We start from the raw sequence: 18,124 nt of genomic DNA, 5'->3' as shown, positions 1-18,124 counted from the left end.
ATAAACATCTGGTAGACATAGTAAACAGACTGTGTGGTCACTATTATGTATTTTTCACAGTATTACTGTTTGTACTGTATTTTTGATCAAATACATGCAGTCTTGGTGAGCATAAGTAATGTAATGTAATGTAATATGGTAATCAATGAATAGTTTTACCATCACTGTTCAGTATCATCATTATACTTTACCGTAAGGGAAAAATCTAAACAACAAAGTTCTGCACACAACTGACTTATGTTTAATGATTCATCACAAGGAACAACACAGAGTATTTAATAATTTATCACAAGGAACAACACTGAGGATTTATAACATTAAACGTTGTTTGTGTTTCTTATGCTCTTTCATTAAGTCCTTACGAGTTAAGAAAAACACATCCACTGTGAGGCCTTTATTTCATTTATTAACTTTTTTTTATAGCTTAAACTTTGACAAATCATTATAATCTTATAATCTTTTTCATTCACTTGTACTTCAAGGATCTACAGAAACTTGATAAAAACGTTCTAAAAACTGACGAACCTACCGTTACACAGATGACGGGGTATCCAGCAGCTGGGTGGGCATTTTCCTTGGTTCTTCTCACATCATCAAAGTGTAACAGTGACACAACATGAGGCAGTGAAGGGAACGTGACGTCAGCCATACTGTTGCTCTCCTCGATGTACACTATGGCTTTAGTCATCTGCCAATACAAGAGACACAGACTTGTAATTCAACATTAATTGTGTGTGAAACTTCAAATATGAAGAACGTACCACAGGGTAACATTATGAACATTTCCCACCTGGATTTCAGCAATCATGTTCTCGTCTGGTTTCAGGTGGACAGTGAAGGCCTCTCTCATCTCTCTTACGCTATCAAACAGAATCTCCACCTCCACTACATGCTCAATCTCACCCGCTTTAAACTCAACATCTGCACACACAAAATATCTGATTACATGCATACACTAAAAGATAAACAACATCCTGATATTTCTTCTCCTAAACGCTTCCACACCTGATTGCGTTTGTCATTTGCATCCTGAACTCTATCTAACCTGATGTAGACAGGAAATGCATGCATGTGGAAGCAGCTTGGAGCCACCTGCCAATCTACCAAGGATAATTAGATGCGGCATATTCAGAATGCAAATGACCCGTTCTGGCCTCTAGAAGCCTCACCGAGGGAGATGGGATGGTAGTCTTCTCCGGATATGGCAGAGCCATCCTTTGTGTGCACCCTCACCAGAGACACTTTCGAAGAGTCTCCCATCCTGCGGATGGGGATCTTCACCAACGTCATCTGCCCCGGCTCTTTTGGTTCGCTAGCACTGAACTTTGTCTCGGCAAACTTGATGATGGGCTCTGACAGAGGAAAATGAATGGTTTGAAAAAGACAGATGAGAATCGAGGAGTTTTTGTTCATTAAAAGATTTTTTACTGAAGAGTTTACTGAAGTTTGACCCAAATTCTAGAAATCTGAACCTAAATGTCAGGTATTTATATTAATATTCATCTAAAGTGCATTCAGAATGAAAACCGCTGCGATGACATTATTATTTTTTTCTTACTGTCAGTTTTGTCATTGATCTTTATGAGCATTTCATTCATTTTGCCTACGGACGCTCCGTACGGCGAGTCGCTCTTCGCGTTTCCCAGAACCAGCCGCAGTTCCTCCTCCTCCTCATGAATAGAATCATCCACCAGTTTTAGCACACACGGTTTGTCAGCCTCACCTAGAGACCAAAACATGGAGACCAAAGCTTAACAAATTTTTCATCATGACCTCCTTTTCAGACAAATGTTTGAAATAACTTGAATGGTAGATCTCAAGTAAAGGTGAAGTGTGTCATTTTTACCTGTGTAATTCAGGTTAATTCATTCATTCATTATTTCCATTTTTTTCATTCATTTATTCAGTTGTATTCTTCCTATTCTACATCCTAGCTTACAAAGAGGATCATTAATTGCATATTACAAAAGCTGGCATATTACAAAAGCTGGTCATGCCAAACCATTCCCATTGCTTAAAGCTGCAGTCCGTAGTTTTTTGCAATCTGCAATTGCAGATTTTTCGCAGAATTATCAACTTTACGTGGGTTGTGCCTCGACACGGCACAGCGCGGATGAATCCAATGTTTTGAGGAGAATGTGCGGCTGTCAGTCACCGCGCCAATGTGGATCCTGTCATTCGGAATCACAGATTCTACTTTTTTAAGTATGACCAACATAAGAATTTTCACCAGAAAATGTCATTTGAACAAGTGAGTAACATCCACTTTTGTTCTGACCAACTAAGGGGAAAAAAAGCATTGCAGTAAATCATACTGATTAAATCTAACGATTGCTTATCATAACACGTCAAACCGTGCAAATTAAACTTGTGCTCAAATTGTTAATGTTAACAACATCAGCATTGCGTGACTACATTTAATGCCCTTCCGATATTTATCCTTGTTTTCACATGGGCCGGTTGCAGTCTCTTTTTTTCTGTAGCCACTCCGAAGTCCGAAGTCTTATGCATTTTACAACGGGTGAATCTCCAGTTGTCACTGGTGATTGTCGTTTGAACCTTTCTGGATCCGCCATCAAACTGATAACTTTAATTATCAAGTGCTGTGAGAAAAGGCTATAAATCTCCACCTCCAACATCCTCACACGCAATATAGCCTACTAGCCGAGACTCCTTCTTTATGTGTACAGATGTGACGTAATGTCGCAAAGACATGCTTGAATTTCCTGCGGAAATCCACCAGTACCACTGGAATTAAAAACATTACAAGCTTACCGTTTTGAATCGAGCTAAGGCAAGCAGATAGTTTTGAACACTGGCTGGTTATGTACTTGCTCAAAAATTTATTTTGGATAATTTTTAACCCAAAAAAGTTATGGACTGCAGCTTTAACCATTCCATTCCATTCTATTCCGTCCCAGCTATTTCGGATGGGGTTTCATTTCATTTCACCTGTGGGGCTGATAACAGAGCTCTTTGGAATGCAATACAAATGTGTCAGTTGTTACTTTAGTAACGCAAGAGTTTACAGATGATATGTAAATAGTGACCACATTTTAATTCTATTATCAACTTGCGTTAACTTTTCTCAGATAGCACTACAGACAGCCAGGCAACAGACAAGTGACTAATTCTGAGTGGCGACATCCCTACACGCATTCTACCATGGTTAGCCAACCGTGTTGAGAATTCCGGGCTGAGAACGGTGCCGTGCCGAACCAAGCTCAAGTGGAAAAATAACTGGAACCATTCCTTACTGTTCTTAGAACCTTTCGGCCTGACAGTGGAAAAGCGACTAATGGCGCACCTTGCAAAGGTTAGGTATGTGATTTTTTGCTATTTGTTTCACCCCTCACCCCCATTCCACATCCCAACTTACATAAAGGGTCATCACTTACATGAATTTGGGCAAATAAAGGTGAAGAATGTGATTTTTTTAAACTGTTTAATTGTTTAATTCGCTCACCTATTTGTAAGTTCATTCATTAATTTATCATTTGTTCATTCATTTATTAATTTATTAATTAATTTGTTCATCATCCATTTGCTTGTATTCCCTCCATTCCACATTCTGGTTTGCATAAGAGGTTATTTACCAGGCAAGAAAGTTACGATGGACGCATCGGTGTTGGGTCTCTCATCAAAGTCAGATACCACCTGTGCAGAGCCCTGCCGGGTGTAGCAACGTACAGTGGACTTGTGTCTGATGTCTCCGCTGCGGTGAACCATTGCAGTGATGTGACCTTCACTCTCCTCTGCAGTCATCACAGCCTGTTTAAACTGCACCTTTGGCACTAAAAAAAAAAGGAATATACAAATCAAGATGCTCTAATATGCAACAATCTACCTTCGCATCATGGACAAAAACTGGTCATTCATTCTGTGGGCAAATATATGAAACATTATAGGCTTTTTCACACTGTGCTTATCATTGTTTAACCCTGGGTAGAGGAACGTTTCGTAGTTTACTTTGCTCTGGAGCAGGTTTAGCTCTGCTTTTGCCTAGCCAAACATGCGGTTTTAGAATGTTACGGCTAGATGCTTAGCAACAGATGCCCAATCACATGCTTCGTATTCACATGCTTTGAACAGTCATAGAAACACCACGTGTTGCATAATCAAAAGTCTCAACGTTTTAGGGGGAAAATGGCAAATGGCGACGGAAAAAGCAAAAACTGGAGTGAAGAAAAAACTGTTTTATCCTTACCTTTTCATAGTACAGTAGGCAATGTATAATATGAGGATTTGCAATGATGGAGCCTTAATGTAAACAGGCTGAATGCTGCGCTCGTCCAATAAAACTGACACCGCAAATATGCAAATAAGGATGTTAACCCAGGGTTTAGGAATCTAAAGTGTGAAACCTCAGCTTATGAATAACCAGGAATAATTCTTAATCCTAGGTAAAGTATGAGTGATGTTTTTTGAAAATGTAAAAATGTAGAAAGTTTTCTGTGATGGCTAGGTTTAGTAGTAGGGTTAGTGTAAGGGGATAGAATCAGTTTGTAAAGTATAAAAATCATTATGTCTATGGAAAGTCCCCATTAAACACAACGTGAATGTGTGTGTGTGCGTTTGGTTTATATTACACTGTGGGAACCAAATGTCCTCACAAGGATAGTAAAACCTGAGATCACCTCCATTGTGGGGACCAGCCAGCAGTCCCCACGAGGGAAATGGGTTAATAAACATACTAAATTATATATTTTTGAAAATGTAAAAATGCTGTTTTCTGTGATGGGTTGGTTTAGGGGTAGGGTTAGTGTAAGGAGATAGAATATACAGTTTGTACAGTATAAAAACCATTAAGTCTATGGAGAGTCCCCACAAAGATAGTGAACCAGACGTGTGTGTGTGTGTGTGTGTGTGTGTGTGTGTGTGTGTGTGTGTGTGTGTGTGTGTGTGTGTCAGTCACAATTTTGTTAGGAAAAACTCTTCAAAAATACTCACAGTCTGAAATGGAGTCGTTGATAAAGATTGCGATTTTCGCTGGCTCTCCCAAAATTCCATTGGAGGGCATCCGAAGAATAAGCTCAAACCTCTCTGTTCCTTCCAGAACGGGCAGGCCTAGGTCATCCAGAATGGTGACACGGACCATCTGCATGCTCACACCCGGTGCAAAGTCCACGTTTCTGCTGATTCCCACATAGTCTACCCCCGCTAGCGGATGAACACACAGAAATAAGGCTATGGTCAGAAAGAGGTCAGAGGGTATTTACTGGCAGAAGCACAGATTAATCCTCTTTTAAGAGAGACTGCTGCTTCTTTTTTCTTTTTTCTTTGAGGGATCAATGTACAGTATAGAACTTACAGCTAAGTTTGGGTTGGCTAAACACAGAGGACTCGGATGAACACAGATTTTATTTATTTTTTGCTCCAAACTGCATCTTTGATGCCTCACGTCACTTGTTCAAGGACTAAGCCAAAAGAGTCAATAACACTTAAAGGGATAGTTCACCCAAAAATGAAAATTCTGTCATCATAGACTCACCCTCAAGTTGTTTCAAACCTGTAAGAATTTTCATTTTTGGGTGAACTATCCCTTTAACTCTCACATTTATGAAATAAACTGGACTGTCCTGTTTTTGTCCAGCTTTTTGCAGTTCATGAGTTTGCTGGGAAGACAGGAACTGGAGATTGAAAACACTTTTTCACACAAATTTGTAGCATTAATTTTTTTTCTAACATACTGCAAGCCAGGCTTTCTCAACTAAAAAAGCTATTTTATTTAGTTTTACATTGAGTTTCACTGACCATTAATTAAATGAACTCTTCTTCTAAGGGCCAGATTTACTAAACAGGACAATTAGCGTGAGACCGCAATCCTATAAAGTTCAGATGGGAGTGGAAATTTCTGCAGGTGATTTACTGAAAATGTGCACATTAAAGAACACGGATGCAGCCAGATCATTTCCATAATGACCAACGCAGTCTATCAAGAGCTTGCGAATTCATGCAGGGTCGCAAACAAGCAGAGCCAATGATAATAAGATGCGTGTGATCTACCAACAACACAAAATAGCTTAAGACATGTTTTTTGGGCATTAAATAATGGCATACATACTAGTAAAGTGACTAGCACAAACCTTAGTAAATCATGTTGCATGATTCATTTAAATACTCTCCATCCGTAAATATCACAGCTGAAAGGGAAACTCCTACAAATGCATATGCAATAAGGTCAGACGCAAAAATAACTGTCCGCGCCATTTCATCGCTAATTTTTCACTGCTAGTCTTATCCTGATAGTAAATCCTGACAGTAGTTTTTAACCCCAAAAGAGGGCTTGTGCTGACCTCTGTTATGATTATGAACTCTGTTATGATTGGAAATTAGTAACAATGCTGGTTGAGGACGGGGAAAAAACAATGGATTACTGGGAAAATCCAACGGTATCACTAACCTTCAGCAGAAACAGGGTCTGTTTTGCGGGATCTCACAGTGACTGTAGCTTTTTTCGAGAGGTCCGTCCCTGTCCTCCACACACGGACTTCAACGTGGCCATCGCTCTCATCGACGTGATACTCCTGGTTGCCGAAGTAGAACACCGGAGCTGTAAGGGCATAAACAGAAAATTTCCATGGACAAAGAATTTTTATAATTTTTCCGTGAATGTTACATTCTTTAAATTTGAAAGGCATTCAAAAAAAAAAGTTTATTATTTTATTTAACGTTATTATTTTTCTTCATTTTATTTTATTGCTATGTTTAGCTATTTATACATCTATACCACATTACACTCCTGGGCAAAATAATGGGTCAAACCAAAACTATTCAGAAGTACACAAATACCGTAGATATTTAACTTAGCACAGAATAGCCTTCCCCAGTTCGCAGACAGCTTTTGGAAGAAGAGTCAGTGTTGTTCCACTCAATGTTAATGGCTTACAACAGTTCATGAGTAGTTGAAACATGTCTCCCAGTTCGCTTGAGTTTAATGTGAGACCAAATATTGTTCTCAACTTGTTCTCAAGCCACTTATTGGTTGTCTTAGCAATTTGGGCAAGAGCATTGTCTTGTTGAAAAATCTTCACTGTGGTAGAGATGCATTTATTATTATATTTCTTAGCAGATTTTCGAAGACACTGCTTTGGAGCATCGCCATGTAACTCGTGTGATTCATCACTCCACACACAACTTCCCATGTACTGCCAAATACTTAATTTTGTCCTTAATTTTCCTAAGACAGCAATGCCTTTTAAGTAGTGCATTTGCTTATTTCTAACTATATTCTCACTAGGCGTAGGAGCACAACTACTTGGGCGGAGTGGCTACTTGGGCGGAGTGATTAGCGCAGAACACAAGACGCCCTGTTGATGGTTCCGTAAACAAAGTAGCCACTCGGCCCAAGTAGCTGTGCTCCTACGCCTAGTGAGAATATAGTTCCCAGTATTTATACGATTAAAAATGGTCTCTGTCTCATATAGCCTTGTTATTTGTACATGCTGTGACTATACAGATCACAACATGTAAATAGGAAAATGTTTGCATTATTTTGTCACTTATTGGGATTAGTATGCTACCTTATCCATTTACATCCAGTCTTTGTGCTAAGCTAGGCTAGCGGTGGGTGCGTCAAATAACACTTACAGAACGCACAGAAATGAAAAAGGTATGTATGGACTTCTCTAACTCTGGGGGATACTGTGAATAAGCTAAAGTCCCAAAAAGTCGGAGTGTTCCTTTAAATATTGCTAATTTCCTAACCAATGATTTGTGGTTAAGGCAATTAAAAGCTTATTAATTTAGCAATTAAGTAAACATAAATAAACATGTACATTTAACAATAAAAGTAAGTAAAGTATGAATATATTAGGGGTGGGTGATATTGCAAAAAATCATATTGCAATTTTTTTTCAGGAAAATCACGATTCACGATTTTATCACGATTCTTTTTCATGTTGGTTTTACTATTTTGCAAGTGACTGAGCATAATGACTTGGATGCATGAGACTCACCAGCAGCGGTTACACAAACAAAACTAGACAAGATAGATGGGCACCAGAACGGACATCGGCACGGACACCGGAACGTACACGGACACCGGCATGGACACACAAGCACGGACACTGGCACGGACATGGACACACTGGCATGGACCCCAGCATGGACACTGGCATGGACACCGGAACGTTCACCGGCACAGGCACGGAAACACTGGCACGGACACGGCACCAGAACGTACAGTACACGGGCACCGGCACGGACACCGGCACACCACTATGGACATGGACACAGGATCAGGCACAGGCATGGACACAGGAACGTACACGGACACCGGCACCAGAACGTACACGGACAATGATACAGACAATGGCACGTACACAGACACACCGGCACAAGATCGAGTACGGGCACCAGCACAGGATCGGGCACCGGCGCGGACACCGGAACGTACACGGACACCGGCACGGACATTGTAACGTTCACTGACACCGGCACGGGCACCAGAACGTACACGGGCACCAGCACAGACACAACAAAAAACTTTAACACGAGTCTTGTTTACACGAGACTCACCAACATCGGTTACACAAACAAAACTAGACAAGATACAATGGAAACATGAGGGCTATTTAAACACCAAGACTAATGACTTACAAGAAACACCTGTGAACAATTAAGACGATCAACCAATAAGAATATGACAGTACATATATATACACACACACACTTTATTCACTTTTATTGTTAAATGTACGTTTATTTATGTTTAATGCCATTATAGTTCATTGCTTTATTTAGTTATGATATTGGACAGCTTTAATATATTTTCTTTTAAATGAAGGACGAAAATATGAAAGCCATGTAAAACCCAATTAAATATTAAGTTCAAAAGTTTCACTGTTAATGTTCACAGTTACAAAGGTGCAATATCGAACCAATTTAAAAAGTATTTTAGAGCAGAACATAACTTTAAAGTTTTTTCATTACAGAAAGGAATTAATTTTCCATGACCTTTAAGATCTCTTTTTAAAATTAGATATTTTTCATTTAAATGATATTTCCAGATATGCATTCCATGACTGTGAAACCCTGTTGATTGCAGTTATTGAAATCAAACTACATGTACCAACCCTAAAATTCTTCTCCATTTTATTCTGTGACATTCAAGAACATCTTAGATTGTTAAGTTTGAGAAAAACCTTGAATAAATGATGTACTAAATAGTAAATCAACCTTCTACCAAATAATAAAATGTGTAAGACAGCTAAAACCAGCTCTATTTCATAATAACCACATTCACCATCTTAACACCACTGTTCAGTTTGCTGACTGAACAGAGGATGCTGGTCTCCATGACAACAAACTGACACCTTGTATGGAGGTTTCTGTTTTTCTCACCCGCGGCTTCTAAGAGCAGAGGTTCCTGCGAGGATTCAACAGCTGTCATCTTGCATTATCTACAGGAAGCCACTTACAAAGAAATGCCTGTAACCTCTCTGTTCAGAACACACTACAAACATAGGTCACAAATTACAGGGTTTCATATGTAATTTTAGATTCATGTTAACTAGCATTCAAAATATAAATACCCTGATCTAAGTTTTTGTAAATGTTGTTGTATATCTGTAAGAAATTAACAGACCAAAACACTTATTTTCTAGCTGTGGCCTAGTGGTTAGTGCATATGCTTTTGACACACACCGCCAAATATACACTGAACAAAATTATAAACGCAACACTTTTGTTTTTGCCCCCATTTTTTTTTTTTGCCCCTCAACTCAAAGATCTAAGACTTTTTTTATGTACACAAAAGGCCCATTTCTCTCAAATATTGTTCACAAATCTGTCTAAATCTGTGTTAGATTTAACTAACAGGTGTGGCATATCAGGATGCTGATTATACAGCATGATAATTGCACAGGTGTGCCTTAGGCTAGCCACAATACCAAAAACCAGTCAGTATCTGGTGAGACCACCATTTGCATAGGAGAAGTGCTCACTAACTCAGATTTAGACAGATTTGTGAACAATATTTGAGAGAAATAGACCTTTTGTGTACATAGAAAAGTCTGAGATCTTTGAGTTCAGCTCATGAAAAATGGGGGCAAAAACAAAAGTGTCGCGTTTATAATTTTGTTCAGTGTAGATGCCTCAATATGGCGTCTCCATTCGCCATATTGGAACAGTAAAAACACCTGTTAGAAAAAACTAGAGAGCAAGTTGATTGTGTGTCCACAGTTATACGCATGTATGGAAATCTATATCTGCATTAGACTTCAGCTAATTATTTTCATAGGATTTAGTTTATCATTAATGTTAAATAATTCTGCATATGCTAAAAAATATAGCTGCATGATTCTGGATAAATTAGAGAAACAATTTATCATTTATAGAGGAACAATTTAAATATTGAATTACAGTGCTTAATTTAAAACACTCACAATAAGATTATTTTATATTTATATATTTAACATTTTCTTGAAACTGCCTATGCAAAAGATGCTAAAGTATTGTGAGTATTTGCAAATGTGTTTCTATTCAGTTCGTTGCTAGGGTGTTCTCTGTAATGTGATTTTTCCCTTTTTTACAATAATTTTATTGTTTGCTGATTAAAAATCATGCTTTAGGCACAAAGGTTGTAATAAAAAAGAATAAAAAGGAAGACTAGTATTCATGGTTAAGATGTTTTAAAATGATTAAATTGTTGAAGATGAGGGGAAGCATTAATTAAAGAATTAGCGTGTTGAAATAGTCAGAGACGAAGGGTGAAGCTGAAGGTTGAAGCCCCTCAGGGTAAAATCTCACACTGCATTATATTTTCATACACAAGCAGAAGCATAAAGCAAACCCATTTCAGGATTTATCACAATATTTATGAATTTAGCTGAATCATCTGAGCGTTATCATAATCAGTAGGGCTAATGAGGAAGGATTCATGCACAAAGCAGATGCGTAACGACATTTGCGCCACAGAGAGCAAACTTGCACAAGATTCAATTTTATGAAGAAGATACAATTAGACAAAACAGCTCATTATCAAACCCGTATGGATATAGGCACATGGGGATAATCCATAACCAGGTGTCCAAACAAAGAGTTTCGATTAGACGGACACATTTTCATCTGCAGCACCGTTAGATCCTTATTCCAATTATGAAAAATAGCTTGTGTTCTTTCAAAACCTCCATTATATTTGGCAAATATTGGTGGCTGTCTACCCCGAGATGTCCTGGTCCAATCAAAACCTCAGCACGACATGTCTATTTCCGGAAGCCTGCTCTCAGGCACGAGTCTGTCAGCGCTTTTTAAAGCTTCAGGTGACTGATAAAACGTCTGTGTTCTTCAATTGTGGAAATTCATGTTTGAACTCGCTAGTGTGTCAGTCGGTAACATGGAGTGCAGTGCAGATGGGTTTGTGCAGTTTTGACAGCTTTGTGAAACATCTTTGAGAAAACTAAGTATGAATAGCAGGTGGGAAGCAATGAGATTTGTGCTGTATTTAGTTGTATCTGTCAAAAGCTGGAGCTATTTTTACACTTCAAAGGAGAAATAAGATTAGAAATTATTGTTAACAAGGAAATTATTCTGAAAAGGGACATCAAAAGAGTGTTTATGACATGTAGTATCTTCTTTATGACATTCTTGCATATTAATCATAGCTGAACTGATTTGTAGTGAAACCATACTAAAATCACAGGTAAACTATCATTACGGTGGTGAAATCAATGGAAATTGTTATTTCTATAATGCAAAATATAATATTTGTTGTGAAAAAAAAACTTATTTTTCCTAAATAAAAGCCTTTAGAAACCAACTACAATGGTGATAAGAAAAAAAAACAGCTTAGTCCAATTCAAAAACGACTATATTACCACAATAATCATAAAAATGCATAACACGCAATGTTGTGTATTATTAGTTTTATTTAAGGTATCACATTGATTCTCTCACTACCTTACAAAACACATGCATTAGAAATATTTCTGATTTTGTATGAAACCCACTTTTTATAATTTAAAACCTTTCATTGCTTTGAGTTAGAGAAATACTTCTCTGATTAAATTACAATTAATTAAAAAAATTATATAAAAACATTATCGTTAAAAAGATTGGGGTCGCTAAGATTGTTTTCAAAGTTTTTATAACAAGTCAGCCATGAATTTTTCCAAAACTACAGTAAAAACAGTGTAAAATTTGATTACAATTTAAAATAATTTTAAATAACTGTAATTTATTTAAGAAATGTTTTTATTAATGTTGAAAACAGTTGTGCTGCTTAATTTTATAAAAACTTTAAATTTTGTATTCATGATAAATAGAAAGTTTAGAAGAATAGTATATATTCAAAATATAAATATTTTGTGACAATGTAAAAGTCTTTGCTGCCATATTGATCAATTTAACGCGTCCTTGATGAATAAAAGTATTAATTATTAAAAATGACAGACAGAGAGGTAAATTCTAAGATTAGGACAGACAGACAGACAGACAGACAGACAGACAGACAGATAGACAGATAGACAGATAGACAGATAGACAGATAGACAGATAGACAGATAGACAGATAGACAGATAGACAGATAGATAGATAGATAGATAGATAGATAGATAGATAGATAATTAACATTAATATTGTATTTTCTCTTGACCTGTAAAAAATATCAACTATAATACAACCATGGCCGTAGCCAGCTATGAGGTCACCGAGGTCCGGACCTCGGTCATTTTTTTATATTCAAAAATAAAATTTCAAGCTCTCTGAATGATTAATTAGCCGTTTAAACCGCGTCATATGTGTGTTTGCAATTTATGTCGCTGCGAGAAGGTAGATCAGTGAACGGGGCTTGAGAGCGTGTTGTGAGCATAGACTGTAAAAAATGCGGCAGAGCGCTTTATGTCACTTTATTATAATTTATAAATAAAGCGCAAAAGAAACTACAAGCATGATGCAACAGCATCGTAGTTGATGTCAATTTGAAAGTCATGAAATGACCAAAAAGTGCCAATAAACTTTTTTTTCTTTTACATTTCCGATAATGGCGCGTATAATTTGCACTAAGTGCCTGTCTTTTTAGCAAAAAAGGCACCCACAACTAAATAGCTACAGTTGCACGGGTCGTTGGGCGTGCGTGAGGTGCTTGAAACTAAGTAGCTTTTGACGCGTTCGACTCGAGTTCGAATCCGCCTTTTGCCGAACTCGCTCTTCTCCCTCTTCTCCCTTTTCCCAATACACATGAGATGTAAAATGTATAGCCTAACATAAAGGTCTCTAGCGTTATATTTTGCCAACGAACTAATATCGAAACCGTGATATGGTTTTGTGCTTTATAAAACAGCACAAGACTTTAAGTATCCTATATAGGCATTATGTTTGTGCTGCGTGATTTAAAGAAAAGTGCGCACTTTGCTCACGCGATCAAAGGGTTTATTTCTTGCAAGTGAAGACATTAGGACAAAAGTATTGTAATTTTCCTATAGTGTAATGTAAAATATACTTTTGAAATATTCATTTTCATTTATTAGGCTATATGGATTTTATGTCATAGGAATAATTATAGAAATCATTATTATATTATTATACTAATTGTTTGGCATACTAAAACACCAGTTATAATGTAATGTAGACTGAAACTCTATATCATAACTAAAAATATGTTTGAGCCCCCTTTAATGTCCAGGTACAAGTCAATGTTTTTTATTTGTGCACAGTTCATGGGTTGAAGCCCGTTGAAGCTCTTAATTTTGAGCTCTCAAAGAGCACCAGATTGATGCATTTAACCTTAAAATGTACAAAATTTTCTTGCGGGGGAGCATGCCCCCGAACCCCCCTAGAGGGACAGAGGTTTACCCAACATAGTTTTACAAAATCCTATATGGGAAAGATCTATCATTTATGAACTTTACTCCAGCATAGTACAACAAAGTTCCTTTTTAGTCAGTAAACTAAAACTCTTAATGCAAAATTAAAATGTCCTTGGACAAACTATACATTTGGCCTGCCTAAGGGGGGGCCTACAAGACATTGATTGTGCCCAGGGGCCTCTGAATTCTTAATCCGGCCCTGCACCTCACCTCGGACCTCACTAATTTTCAAACCCTGGTTACGGCCTTGAATACAACCATGGTAAATATTCAAAATCAATAAAAAATTTAATTAACCAAGATAAACTACTATACCACCTAACAGCATGAGCACTGGTCCACTATCCACATCTGAGCATTAAAGTAAGTATTGATTTAGTCTGGAGCTACACAGGTGGTTCACTAATGCAGAGGCAGTCTTTATGCCCCGAGGCTTCAACACCACTGATTTAGTACTGACAGATTTATGTGAGCAATAATACCTGTGTGTACATTCCACACAATAAATGGCAGAACAGGAAACAGCACAAAGCATTTTTTTTTCAGACAGCTGGCTCTCTGATGCTGCTGATACTGCTGACTGAGAACACCATTTTAGCTCAGTGTGCGGCAGTTCTTGATGATCTACAAGGTTTGGGGTGCATCTTTATGCTGCATTCTGAAATTGGCACCCCTGAATGCTAATGCACAAGGGGGTTATTTAGTGTATTTAATGTGAATGCAAAGCTCATTGACAGTCAGAGGAGCATGCTGTGTTGTGTGCTAATGTTTGAGTTTCTCTAGACATAAACATTTGCTAGTCTCCAACTATGAACATCTGTCAGACAGAAGCGCATGCTGTCAAGGCATTAATTTCAAACTACAGACAGGTGCCTCTGCAGATATACTTCCGTCAAACAGACATGTACTTTTCATATTCTCCACCTCCACTCAGGGCTACACTGTTATACAAACAATGTTGAGCAGAAAGCATCATGTCAAGCATTGCTTGCCTTACACACTAAAACCCGAATGCTTAGACCAAAGCCTCAATACCTAAACTTCTTGAGGCATACCTTAAACACATCGTCAACTTTGCACTTTGTTTGCAATTCTGTAACACACTTATAGCGAAACACTACCCACGTTTTCTTACATTAGACACTTTGTTCAAAAACAAAATCACCTGTTATCACTGTTCAAAATTCAAAACTCATCTGACAATTGTAGGCACTTACATAACAAATAGGCCTCAGGAAAGCCTTAAATTGGAATTATATGTCACAATATTACAGTTTTTGATCACTGATTTGATTAAATAAATGCAGCCTTGGTGTTCATGAACATTAAACTAATCTTACACACCCTGAACTTTTGTATATGAGCATTTCTATGTAGTGATGTAGTACTCGAGTCCGGTCTCGAGACCGATTTCTGCTTTCTCGGACTCGACTCGGACTTGTTCCTTCAAAGACTCGGTCTTGACTCGGACTCGACCTTTCAAAGACTCGGTCTTGACTCGGACTCGGCAAAGGCGGTCTCGTCCCCATCACTAGTCCACTAGAATACATACCACTAGAAAATTTTAATTTGCTCTGCATGTCCTAACTATGATAAAAAATGTCAGGGTGGGCTTAACATGTTGATGACAGAGCAGCACTGTTGAAGCAGTTTAGAAAAATAGGCAGAAGATGATGCATGTGGTAGGATTTTTTTAATGATAGTAAAAGCATAGTCCATATTAAGACGTTAAGACTGCTCCTCTAAACAATTCCCAATCTAGCTTAGTCTGTAGGCCTAACTGTTGATTATTAACTGGGGTGATATTAAATCATGAATATGAAAACTGACATGTTTTTATGGTCTTGGTCTCGACTTCTAAAGACTCGGTCTTGACTCGGACTCGACTGAATTTGAAAACCAACGGACTCGGTCTCGACTCGGACTCGACCCTTCAAAGACTCGGTCTTGACTCGGACTGGACTGAATTTGAAAACCAACGGACTCGGTCTCGACTCGGACTTGGCCCTTCAAAGACTCGGTCTTGACTCGAACTGGACTGAATTTGAAAACCAACGGACTCGGTCTCGACTCGGACTCGGCCCTTCAAAGACTCGGTCTTGACTCGGACTCGACTGAATTTGAAAACCAACGGACTCGGTCTCGACTCGGACTCGGCCCTTCAAAGACTCGGTCTTGACTCGGACTCGACTGAATTTGAAAACCAACGGACTCGGCCTCGACTCGGACTCGACCCTTCAAAGACTCGGTCTTGACTCGGACTCGACTGAATTTGAAAACCAACGGACTCGGTCTCGACTCGGACTAGGCCCTTCAAAGACTCGGTCTTGACTCGGACTCGGCATAGGCGGTCTCGTCCCCATCACTATTTCTATGCATTTTAGAGCATTATATTATACATATTTATTATATTATATTGAGAGGGCTATACAATAGTATTCCAATTCATCACGATGGCAGTTGCTCAGCTGGTGAACACAATTAGGAATCTGCTTCTTTGCTCACACAACCGTTTTCAGACAATCCCCAGAGCTGTAAATAATGTCAATCTCAAGTTCTTTTCAATGGCTTAAAAAAACAAAAATATAATATAATATAATATAATATAATATAATATAATATAATATAATATAATATAATATAATATAATATAATATAATATAATATAATATAATATAATATAATATAATATAATATAATATAATATAATGACTATTTAAAATCTGACTTTTTGCAGATAAGCTAATAATCTTTTAAAAAAATCCAGATGAAAATCCAGACAATAAATTGATGTCTCTACGATATGCATGTGCTATCTGGGATATAATATAATATTATATACAGTACCATTCAAAGGTTTGGGGTCTGTAAGATTTTTTTTTTAAGTTTTTGTCTGTTCTTCTCATTGTTGCTGCTGGCCACACTTGCATTAATTTCCCTGTGCAAGTATATTTTTTGTAGTAAATTCTCATTTTCAGCAACCTATGATTGGTTATTTTACAAATACTGTAAATCAAGTGGTCTCTTTCTGTTTAAGCAGCCAGAATATCCTGCAGTCTGTCTATGTTCAACTAGTTTTTGCTGTACTCTTTATCCCTGCAGCAGAACATCTCTTCAGTTTTAATCTGCAGTGAGCTCAGTCGCTGTCGGCCAAATAACACTGAGCTCGGCATCCAGACCTTGTTTGTTTTGATGCAGTTCATTAGCTCTCAGAGAGAGACAGAAGTACGGAGTGGAACTTCCAAACTCAGTCCACCCGACCCAACAAATGAATGAAAAAGCAACACTATTTAAAAACAAAAAACAGGTAAACTACTTTCAAGCAACTGGAAAAATTATAGTTCATTCGCAAGATGTAGTAACTTCCCAACGCGGTTTATCTCATACACAGGCAGCGTCAAACCAGTTCTCATGTTTAGCACACATACACACAACTGAGAGAGAGTAATTGAGTTTTGGACTGAATTTTCAGCTGTAGTTTTGACCTTCTTTCCTCGCTCGTTGAGATCTTCTCTCCAGCATTCGGAGATAAAATCACCCGTGCATTGCCTGAGGGAGTCGACCTTTGTCTGTTTACCTGCAAACTCCTGCCTCACACACACACACACACAGTCTTTTTCCTCATGGTGTCTGGTATTTGGGGGAAGGTGTTCTGCTTTACTCTGCTGGAGAGATGTTTATCTCTCCATCTGCAGTTAACCACTCCACATAAATCTAAATCACACAGCAAATATTTCACAGACTCTCTTCATTTCGGATCTGAAACCTTGATAAACAGAAAAATAAAAACAGAAATGATACACAACCTACTTGAGCAGCCCAACTAGGGCCACCAGATCAATAATTCATGCTTAAGTATGTGCGAGTATGTGTTCACAAGAGAGAAATAGAGAGACTGAGGAGAACAGGATGATACAGATTTAGGGGTTACGAAGAATTTCATTTTTACTATTCACAGTCAGCATTTCAAATAGAGAGAATGTAGAAAAACATCCCTCTTCACACACACAGACATAGAAAGACCGTTGAGTGCTTTGCTGTTTTTCAGCATCTCTTACACGAATGTCGCATTTTTGAAAAAAGTTTAAAAAAAGAATGAGTGAATTTGAAATGATCACGATGCTAAGCCAATGAATCAATGCTCTAAAATTATCAAAAAATAGAAAGCTTGTACACATACACAACCGTTCTAAAGTTTGCGGTCAGTAAGAGCCGAGTAAAGTCTCTTATGTTCACCAAGGCTGCATTTATTTGATCAAAAAGACAGGAAAAATATTATTGTTGCGAAATATTATTACAATTCAAAAGAACTGTT

At 37.9% G+C, this 18,124-nt stretch overlaps 1 protein-coding gene across 1 annotated transcript in view; it reads right to left on the bottom strand.

The window, feature by feature from the left end:
* Window positions 1-18,124, bottom strand: part of frem2a (FRAS1 related extracellular matrix 2a) — a gene marked incomplete at its 5' end in the record, with an annotated part of 67,079 nt that overhangs the window by 13,018 nt on the left and 35,937 nt on the right. The window contains 7 exons of the mRNA XM_081354494.1: window positions 530-688; window positions 791-921; window positions 1,170-1,352; window positions 1,559-1,723; window positions 3,597-3,794; window positions 4,951-5,160; window positions 6,404-6,553. Of these exons, the coding sequence (XP_081210620.1) occupies window positions 530-688; window positions 791-921; window positions 1,170-1,352; window positions 1,559-1,723; window positions 3,597-3,794; window positions 4,951-5,160; window positions 6,404-6,553 (1,196 nt within the window). The remainder of the gene's footprint in view (window positions 1-529; window positions 689-790; window positions 922-1,169; window positions 1,353-1,558; window positions 1,724-3,596; window positions 3,795-4,950; window positions 5,161-6,403; window positions 6,554-18,124) is intronic.

The sequence above is a fragment of the Scardinius erythrophthalmus genome (genome assembly GCF_964197995.2).
Source record: "Scardinius erythrophthalmus genome assembly, chromosome: 23".
NCBI lineage: Eukaryota > Metazoa > Chordata > Actinopteri > Cypriniformes > Leuciscidae > Scardinius > Scardinius erythrophthalmus.
Note: the sequence above shows the minus strand (reverse complement) of the source record. Positions and strands in the feature narration are given on the sequence as shown.